The following is a 10,855-nucleotide window of genomic DNA, read 5'->3' on the forward strand; positions in this document are numbered from 1 at the left end:
TGATTTTGACTGCCCAAAGTTTCAATAGGCAAAAGTAGAAGAAGAGAAGAAGGCTACATCTATGACAGATGAAATCAATGTAATGAAATTATTTGCTGTGGAGAGACTTGTGTCCATAATTTAAAAGTCACCACAATGTATGATCAAGCCATTCGATGTTAATGCAAGTATCTTTAAATTCCAGTATGTGAGAAGCAAGAGAATAGAATATTTAACAAAATTATTCTTTATTTTCTAATTTGTTTTGCCTATATTTTCATGTTTTCCTAAGATCTGGACAGTATACCAATCAAGAAAGTAAAGGACATCTTTATATTCTGTTTATATTTTGTGATGGTTAAACATTTGTTTTAAATTATAACGAAGAAATAAAGTGGAGAGTCAAGATCCAATTCACAGTCCCAATATTCTTCATGCATTAAAAAGTGGCACAAAAGGAGCGTTCCCACCTTAATCTTTTGAGTCTGTTTCCCAATCAGTAGAACAGTATCTGTCGGATCACTAGGTAGTGGCTGCTTGGAGTACCACATGAAAAAATGATCTAGAGGCCACATTCAGGGCAGCCTGAAAGAGTGACTTGATTGATAAGTACTGTTTATCACGCCCACCAGGTGCTCAAAAAGAGAAAGGGAGAGAAGAAGCACAAACATTATATACTGGTTATTCAAAATGCACTTTTTATTCACTTTAACACAGGTGATTTTTTACAGTTGAAACAAAATATCTGATACACAATTTTGAGTTTTTAGCAGCACCTGCAACAAGAGGATTGTGGAATACCTCAGGGTAAAGTAGAGATGGCTGAGGCTGGCACAAATTAACCTGAAATTCATCAATCCACTGAAGACATATGGAATCTGAGGCCCCCTAAGTTAGCCCAATATATGAAAATAAACTAAATAAATATTCTGTATGACATTTTAATGGGCCACTGAAAAACAGTATAGCTCCAATTAGAAATATCTTATTCAAAAAATCTAGTGTTCTTTAAAAAAAACACCTACTGAAAATATTGCACTGCACATTCTAGAGTACACAATTTCTAAGCCTATATGCACAGTTCCTGGTACACACAGATTTCAGCCTTTGGTGTTTTTTAATCTTACCCAAACTATATGTCAGCACCCCACTGAGTGTTACTCACCAAAATGCCACTGTTTTTGTCACTTAAATGTTTTCATTAAGATATTGTGTAGTGATTTGGCAGAAAAAAAATTGGTATGGCTAAGACGAAAGGGGCTTCAGCTGGCCTGTCAATAAAACTAACACTTGTCTTGGATGGGCAGGAGGCCTATGAATGGGATACCCATGTAATTTTTTTACTTAAACGATCACATGACATTCTAATAGTGACAACTACTTTTGTGAGTGGATGAAGGTCCTTATGAAGGCCTGAGATCTACAAATAGAAACTATTATAAGCGGAGTGCAAGTAGAAAGAGAAGGCCCCAGGTCTCATGCACTTAAAAACAATAAGCATTTACCAGTTCTGACGTACAGATTTTCAACCTAACATGATTATAACAAAATGATCATAGAACTTGGAAACCAGTGTGGCTGGCTATAGGCATAGGCAGGATAGGGACCAAGACTTAAGAGCTGTGGGGTCCCAGGTCTGGCTTTGACTTCTGGCATCAAAGTTAGTTGGACAATGGTGTCACGACTGTATTTAAATTGGAAATATTGAGTATGACTAGGTTGAAATACCATCTTCCACTTGTCTATGTGGCCAAAACGTCCCAGAGCTCTTAAAGCACATAAGGTCCCCTGTGTAAGGCTGATTCCATATGTAGCTACAATGGAGAGTTCTAGGCTGTATTCCTGTGAAAGCTCCCGCCCCCTCCCTGGCCTTGGTCTCTTTTTGGGATCATTTCTAACTGTCCTTCACTACCTTGGGTCCATATTTTTATTATAGATGTTTCAAAAGTACAGATTAAAAGCTATGCAGGACAAACACATCAACCAACAAGAACTAGACTGCATTCATAATATAGTATATAGATGGCAGTCACGGTAATCAAAATTTGACAAACGATTTTTGTATTTTAATATGGTATCTTTAGGATGTTTATATCAGGGTACATAAGGATTACTCAGAGCTCAAGAATTTTTCCTGCCATAGTGCAAAAGCAAAAGAAAGAGCTATGTAGTTGCTGTTAAATGCTGATCACAGAATAGTCTGAAAAATTTTAAAGTCCCTCTCCATAGTCTTAGCTGTTGTCTTATGATACATCTAACTATAACATGGCACTGAAAAGTAGTTTGTAGCTTACAGATTCATAGACCTTAGAGCCAGAAGAGACCCTAAACCAAACATCTAGCCAGTACAGAAATTCTTTTTATGGCATTTTAACAGATGGTCATCCAGCATCTTCTTGAATATTTTAACTGGAAGGGAGTTCACTATTAAGGCAGTCCATTCCACTATTGGACAACTCTAATGATGAGAAATTCATTCTAACACTGGGTCAAAGTCTGCTCTCTTGTTACTTTCCATGTCCTAGTTTGGCCAGCTGAACATACAATGCAACATACAAGAAATCAGTTCCTTCTTCTACAATAAATGTTCGAGTTAAGAAACGTTGTGAGAAAATCCCATCATCTCCCAAGCTTTTCTGAAGGCCTCTCTGAGAGCACAGCACGGTGGACCCAAGGACCATCAAAATTATGAGCAGAGAGCACTGCATCCAAAGCCACATACTAAGCAGCACTATTAAATTGATAAGAGGTTGTCAGAGAAGCAACATCTCTGTGAGCAAAAGTAGACATATGATTAAAAGCAGACCAACCATTTATTTGCAAGGGTGGTTGGCATATTTAAGCATAATCCATTCACTAGTACCCTGTTACTTTAAACACAAGGAGTAGAATGAATTTCTAGTGTCACTAGCGTATCTCTTATTGAAATGGCATTGTTTGAAAAGCTCAGATGGGAGCAAACCATACATAAGTATTTAAACAAGGCAGTGTACATCATTATACTTTTGCATTTCTAATCATTACAACCTCTTTACAATTCAAGCTCAGGACACCCTTGTTTGCATTATTATTTTTATTGTAATACAGCTCAGAGTCTTATTTTTTTTTCCCCCTTTAGCAGAAATGTCAAATTGCTTGGCAAGAGTCAGTGGTGACATTTGTTAGTTGATGAATAGAATGCTTTAAGGGACAGCTGTAGCTCTTTAACTCCTTCATGCGGCTGGGTTCTAAGTTTAAACTGATTTGAAAAATATTTAAATCTCTCAGGACTAAAGCTTTCTGAAATGTCCTGATACACACAAGAAGGAAATAGCAGAAATCACACAAAATACACTTGGTTTGATAAAGCTTTTTTTTTTTTAATCACCCTACAACGTCAATTTGAAAGGCTCTGATTTGCAATCACAACCTTATCTCTTACCCTTTTGGGTGTGTGTGCACTTTTAGAAGGGCACAGTTATTCTTACACTACTCACTGACCAATTTGGGGAACACTTTTAAAAGGCTTCCTACTTTTAACAGCATGAAGATCCTGCTTTGGAGCCACTGTTCAAGTCAATAGTGTGACCTAACATGCAATGCTCCAGCTGTTCTTCTACAGCCAACACCTGCCTGACAGCTTCTTCAAAGGCCACTGTCACATTAGTATCATCTTTGGCACTTGTTTCTAGATAAGGGTAATCCCCATTCTCCATGCACCAGGCTTGCGCCTCCTCAGTAGTCACTTGCCTATCCTCTTTGTCTACCTTGTTACCCAGAACTACAAAGGGAAAGTGCTCGGGGTCTTTCACATCTGCATAGTAGATGAATTCTTTCTGCCAGTTACCAAGGTTCTCGAAGCTCTGCCGGTCATCCACACTGAAGGTCAAGAGGCAGCAGTCTGCTCCCCTGTAGAAGGGTGTCCTAAGGCTCTTGAAACGTTCCTGCCCTGCAGTGTCCCAGATCTGGAGAGTTACAAAACGTCCATCTACCTCCAAATCTCGATTTAAGAACTCTACCCCTATGGTGTGAAAAGCTTGGGAGTCAAATTTATTGGTTACATAACGGTTCATGAGTGAGCTTTTCCCAACTCCACCATCACCCAAGAGAATGACCTTTAAGAGCAGGGATTTACCACTCATTGTTGCAGCACCAGATGGGGAGGAGTTTATAACCAAGAGAACCTGAAAATAAAAGAAAAAGTAGGAGGGAAAACAGTTAAACCTGAAACCGAAATCAACTTCATAGTAAATTTCTCTGAATTGTGAGGCCTTCTAATTTAACTTCTCTTGATTCATGCTCATTAAATGATATAGTACAGCAGAAGGAATAAAACTCTTTTTGCATAAGGGGGAAAATAGGTCCTGTTTTTTTCTGAAGTCTCTTGCCTGTGCCAGGAAAATGGCTGAATGCCACGGGTAAACGGACTAGCAGATGGTGCTGTAATTTGGTTCAGTTCTGACCCTATTCTAGAGAAGAGAGCCTAGAACAGGAATGCCACTCAAATGTGTAACCATATCAGTTTCCAGTTTGGACAGTTCCAAACAAGAGGCAAATAGTACGAAATTTATTTGGCATTTGAAGTCTTTTCCTGACGGACCCAAGAATTATTGAGGAGAGAAAGCTGCATAAGCTTGAATCTTGATTCTGTCAGTAGACCCCAGAACTAGACTGGACCCCAGAACTTGGAAAAGAGAAAAAGGTCAAGTTTCTTAGGTATTTGCCCCCATTATACTTACAGGTATAATACTTGAGGGTATTATATTGATACCCTCACAAGTAAAGGATCATCGATAATCATTTTTTCATGGAACAATGGCACTTAAGTTGATGATTGTTGACTGGTACCATTATAACAGGTATCACTGAGAAGGAAAATCTAGAATAGCTTATTAATTTTTGAATTTAGGTTCTAATTTCATAATAGCACCAATGAAAACATACTGTAAACTCTAAAGTGCAATAATTATACAGTACCCTTCTTGTTACCTCCACAACATGTCCATACATGGAATACCTAGAATGCATCTTAAAATAAAAAGATCAAATGTTTACTGAAAAACTACCTTGTAGTAGATTCTGTTAGGTATGCTCACACTAGGACCATTGTGGGAACTCAACAATGATGATGTTAATTGGGTGTTATTTATGCCAGAGACTCAAAGAGATGAAAACTAATAACTAATCAAAAGAGCACATGCAAAAGAGCTTCTGGAGGCACACACATTTGAAATGTAATTTTAAAAAAACCTCAGTAGTTCTTAAAATTATGTTGGTGTGCATGTGTACTAACCATTTATTTTTCTAAATATTCATTTTTAAGAGATCAAATATAAAAATATAAAATAAGTACCTACCCAGTTGAATATAAAATATAAACCTACCCAGTTGGGTCTTTGTCACAATCGTAGTCTTTTTCTTGTTGTTGTTTTATTCCTTCTTTTCAGGGTTCTAAAAAACAGATTGGGAAACATCATTGTTAAAAATCTATAATAAAATAAATCAAGGCTATATATATAAATACACATGTCAGGAAAAAATCAGATCAACCTCAACTCACCTACAGAGGATACTTTTCACAAATATACTTAAGAGTTCAAAATGCTACAAATGTTTAACATGGACAAAATAATTTTGCTGCAATAATTTTAACTTGTCTTAACTTGAGTGTACTTTATATGATTTTTAAAGTTTTATTTTGTCTCTCCATTGAACTCGCCATTCAAAGTAAAAGTAAATCAAAGAAAGTAGATGATACTCACAGTAGATGATATTCAGGAAAGGGGAAGTACAGAGGAGTATAAGATATGTTGAAATTCTAAGTCAGAGATGAAACTCCTTCCCTTTATACCTACCAGTGTTCCCATCTCCAAACAAGTTATGAATGCACTCACCAACCTGCCTCGAGGTTGTGTCTACAATTAATTCCACAAGATCACAGAAGAAAAGATTATGTTTGGGGATTCCCTGTTTACGATATAGTCTATTGGCTAATCATTTTACTCATTAATTTCGATCACTTGTCTTGAACACAGGTTTTAGCTGGTTTTGTGAAATTCAAACACAACTTCATTTAGCATTATAGCTAATTATGGCAATAGTCTTATTTAAGCAGCATCAAGAGTACTGATCTAAAAAGAAAAACAGTTTCTAGATTTGTTGAGTGTTCTTTCTTAATGAGGAATAAAGAAGCTTTTAAGAAATCTCTGCTGCTTAATAATCTCATGTTATTTTTTTCACGTATAGATAAAGCATATAATAAGGGCTTCATTAGAGATCTAAATCAGTAATTATGAATTTAAATAATGTTTTCTAAATTGATAGGCTTTATCCTCCTTCTTGGTCTACCTATTCTAAAAAATTCTCAAGTTTCCTACAATTCCTGATTATTGTCTTCTTTTTTTCTGCTCTCAAATTGCTGTCTTTGGAACTAGGTCAAGTAACAAACATTTCTTTAAATGGAGATGAAACAAGTGTTAGCATACTTCCTTATTTTTTATACAGGTCTGTAGGATAATTTTACAGAGCAGAACTCTTGAACTCGCACTTTAAAAAGTAACAGAAGGAAGTACAAACTGACAGTTACTATTAAAGGCCATGCCAAATGAGCTTCCTTAAGTTCCTAGTAAACAGGTGTTCATGTCATTAAATGACTCACTAACTCTAATTTCCCTGGCGGTGGATAAACTCAAATGATGGGTCAAGGACTGAGAGAATATGGAAACCAAATACTCAGCTCCAGGAATAATGATGAAGTATTAATAACTATCTGAGATAATGCTGCAGTTGCTTGTGCATTCCATACTTGGTCATGTGCACATATAACTTCTGGGTATATAGGCTCTATACCAGGGAAAAGGGAGGAAAAGCAATGCGGTTCGGTGTCAAACGCACTGGGCTGGCAGCAATCAGGAGACAAGAGTCTCCATCACTGCTTTCTCATTCATTTATTTTATGAACTTGGGCAGGTCATTTAATCTTGCTGTGTTTCAATATCTTCTATATAAAAACAGAGCTGATAATACCTGCCCTACTTAACTCACAGGATTTGGGGGAAAATGAATAACTTATGAAGTTTGCAAAGAGTTAGATGCATTTATTGAAATTTTTGGTTTGAGATTTTTGTTCTTGCTCCTCCACCTCCTTTCATCCACTGGTAGAGGCCTTGTGGCTCAGTACTGACCCGTTTCAGAAAGGGCCTGCCAGTGGGAGGATAACAATTCTTCCTTTCCTCTTTCTTCCATATGTGAGAGAGCCTTCTTGTTCCCCAACAATTTTGAGCATCTGCGTATACCACAGAATCCCAGCGTTGGAGGGGCCTGTAAGGGTCTTCTGGTCCAATTCTGCTACTGATGCTTGAGAACACATTTGAGTGCTTACTATGTGCTGTGTCCTTACTAAGGTGACCCTCCACTCTCCTCTGCTGTCTCCAACTCCTATTTGTTTGCTGGAGGTAGAAATGAATACAGTTTAGGCTGGTCTCCTTGCCTTCAGTCACTGAATCCTGCTGATTTTTCCTTGGTTTATCCTTTTCCAGTCCTCTCCTACCATCCTCATTTTGGCCCACATCTCCTTGCATCTAATCTATGGTGAAAGCTTCCCGGCTCTCCTCCCCCTGCCTCTGGTTTCTCCCTACCTAATCTACTTTGCAAAGCTTCATCACTTCAGCACCCACCAGGTGTAGACACTATCGAAACTGCATATGTGTTTAAGGTAAGGTCTTACCCTCAAGAAGTTTAAAATTAACATATAAGTTTCAGATCTCATGATTTACAGTTGAAATAGCATCATTATACTGACTTATCTTGTTAACAAAACCTTTTTTTCCAAGTATGTCTTTCCTACACAACCAGATTTTAAATTCCTGGATAGTAAGGCCCTTGTTTGTGTATGTCTTTGAAGCCCCTTCAGCATGCAGCACTAGGGTCCTCCATATGGAGAATCAATAAATATTTGTTCATTAATTAAATGTCTAGGTAGGTGCCCAGAACTAATGCCTCTGAATTGATGCCAAGGTACAATAGATCCACAGTTCTGTAAGATGTCCAAATACTATTATTTATAAGGTGACTAAAGAGTAGAAGTTATGGACTTATTTGGATCATTTTCTAGATGGGACTTAACAGGAATTCCACCTGTTGAAAGTCAGTGGAAATGCTCGAGTTTCCCTCTCCGTCCCCTCAGATTTTAAAAATAAATATATAGATTTCTCCATTCCCACCAAAACCAAGAACAGAATAATTATCTCGACTTTATGTTTTCAGTGAGTGCTGGCAACCCCATCATCACCCCTATCATCATCATCATCATCATTGTTTGAAAATGAGTGTGATATCCTTTAGTACATACTTAAATTAAAAAGAACTAGCATAGTATAAAAGCAAATCAAACAATTTTCTTCCTCCCTCAGAATATGCCAAATTTAAGTCAAATCTTAAAAGAAGATAGCATTAAGCAGGCAAAGGAATTCTTTGATAACCCTACATACACTTAACAGGAAAGTCAAATCCCTTTATGCACCCGTTATGGGTCCCACATCAAGTTAGGATTTGGACTAAAATGTTTATTCTGATTTTGGTCCTACTCAGAGAAGGATCTGGCTTTAACTGACTCAAATATCCTAGGGATGTAATTCTCCTTTCCTACCCCACTCCCCAAAATAGATTAACAAGCCTTCTCTGAGGATAGTTTAATCACTTTTTTTTTTCCCAATTAGGGTCTAAGTCTCGACAATAAGGTGTATTAGGAATTCACATAGGGGCTGGCCCCGTGGCTTAGCGGTTGAGTGCTCGCGCTCCGCTACTGGTGGCCCAGGTTCAGATCCCGGGCGCGCACAGACGCACCGCTTCTCCGGCCATGCTGAGGCCGTGTCCCACATACAGCAACTAGAAGGATGTGCAGCTATGACATACAACTATCTACTGGGGCTTTGGGGAAAAAAAGAAAAGGAGGAGGATTGGCAATAGACGTTAGCTCAGAGCAGGTCTTCCTCAGGAAAAGAGGAGGATTGGCACGGATGTTAGCTCAGGGCTGATCTTCCTCACACATGCAAAAAAAGGAATTCACATAACCCATACACCCTAGCTTTCTTTGTTCTTCAGCACACTTGAAATCCTATGAATCTCCTATGCCCGCACCCACACAGGCTTATTAAAATTATTGTATTTAGTTGGGGATGATTGCGGGTAGGGGTGGAGATGAGGGAGGAGGCAGTACAATGACGAGTAAAAGGTTGAACCTTTGAAAATAGTACATTTTAGTGTGATGATGGAGAGAAGAGAGATAGAAAAGCGAATTGGCAATGTCCGTGTGGTTGCCATGGTTGGAATGACGCTCAACTCCATAGTACAGATTGTTTGGGAGCAAGTCTTGAGAGGGATGTGTACTGCAAGGCTGGGGATGAGGGAAGAGCAGCGGGGGCGGGCTAGGCAGTGGATGAGAGCGGCCCTGGTGGCACTCTGCACAGGTGAGGAGCCATGGTGGGACCTATGGGGAAAGCCCATCTTGTGGTGACACACTAGTTGAGGCTACTCAACTCACTGTTGATTCCTGGCACAATATTTGGAAATATTGCACTGGAGAACTGGGCGGGGCTTTCTTTAATCTATGTAAAAATCAATACAAATAAGAAATGATTGGATCTTTGAGACCCTCTACCTTAAATGGTGTAGGTTGTTTCCAATACTACCTGATGCTTGGCGTGGAGGGGAGGTGGTTCCGCAGCGGGGAAGCCCTCTGACGCACTGTATTCATTCTGTGGAGCTACCGAGTTATTAGCTACATCCATGCTCTGAGTCCAAATGCCACAGCTGTCATGCCACTGAAATGCTATTCCTACTTTTATGCACGTTTATATACTATATGCAACTAGAAGGGTCCAATGTGGAATTTCACCTCTAACTTTTCACTCTTCACAACGACAGCTCTGGGGCTATGAGCCCGAAGGCACACTAGATAGCTATTTGGCACTGTCCCTAGGCCACTTCCCAAGTAGACTACCTGAAGACAAATAGGTAGGTAAGGTTTGGGTGACATTAAGTGAGCAGGGTACAGGGAAAAGAAGCTTCCTTAGGAGACTGAGAATGCTGTCATCTCTATGAAAGGAGCAGTGTAAGCACTGGGGATCTAGAAAGTGAGATGTCACGTATAGTTCCAACTACCTCCGACCCGGGTCCTCCCTCTCCCCTCACCCGCAGCTCTCAGAACGAGCGGCTGTGGCGCATGCGCACTGAGCCACACCCGCTCCCCACGGAGCCCTGCGCCTCTCTGCCGGGCTTTGGCAGCCGCTCGGGATTACTCAGCAACGCCCCCCTCCACCGTCACCTACTCCCCAGCTCCGACCCCTGCAGCGCCTCGGCCCCCTTCCCAAGGTGCAAGTGCTTCCGAGGATCACCTGGACCTCCCTTTCTCCCTCTTCCCACAGGCCTCCCACCTCCCGGCCTCCCGCGTCCGCCGGTCGCTAGCCCCTCTCCCTGCCCACGTACCGGCACCTTACCCAGTACAATGGGAGAGAGACCGGAGAGGGCCGCGGGTGCCAGGCAGGTCAGCTTTGCGTGCTGGCCGTTTGGCTCCTCAGCGACACCGTCACCGTTCCTGCTGTCTCCTCGTCTTCAATGGGGCAGCAAGTGCAGCTTGGACCTCGGCGGCCTGACAGCTGCCGCTCGCGCCCGCCGCTGCCGCCGCGCAGCGTCTCGCGCCCGCGCCCGCCAGGGGAGGGGGCGGGGCCCGCGCCGCCTCCTCGTGCCCCTTTCTCGGCGCCTGGAGACCCGGCGTAGCCGCCTCCCGCCCTCGCGTGTCGAGAGCGCTCCCTGGCTCGCTCGCTCTCTTTCATGCTCAGTGTCCAACCCTGGTCTCCCTTGTCCTCCTCTCCTCCCCTCGCCGATTAGTAGGCACAGCG

The 10,855-nt window shown here is 41.0% G+C and overlaps 1 protein-coding gene across 1 annotated transcript; it reads right to left on the reverse strand.

The window, feature by feature from the left end:
- Positions 1-662: 662 nt before the first annotated feature.
- On the reverse strand, positions 663-10,516 carry RAB9B (RAB9B, member RAS oncogene family). The gene is made up of 3 exons (XM_058535272.1): positions 10,454-10,516; positions 5,343-5,409; positions 663-4,142 (listed from the first exon to the last, which is right to left on the reverse strand). The coding sequence occupies exon 3, from the start codon at positions 4,098-4,100 to the stop codon at positions 3,495-3,497; it is 606 nt and encodes a 201-aa protein (XP_058391255.1). The 5' UTR covers positions 4,101-4,142; positions 5,343-5,409; positions 10,454-10,516; the 3' UTR covers positions 663-3,494.
- Between the last annotated feature and the right edge of the window lie 339 nt (positions 10,517-10,855).

Source organism: Diceros bicornis, chromosome X (genome assembly GCF_020826845.1).
Source record: "Diceros bicornis minor isolate mBicDic1 chromosome X, mDicBic1.mat.cur, whole genome shotgun sequence".
Classification (NCBI taxonomy): Eukaryota; Metazoa; Chordata; class Mammalia; order Perissodactyla; family Rhinocerotidae; genus Diceros; species Diceros bicornis.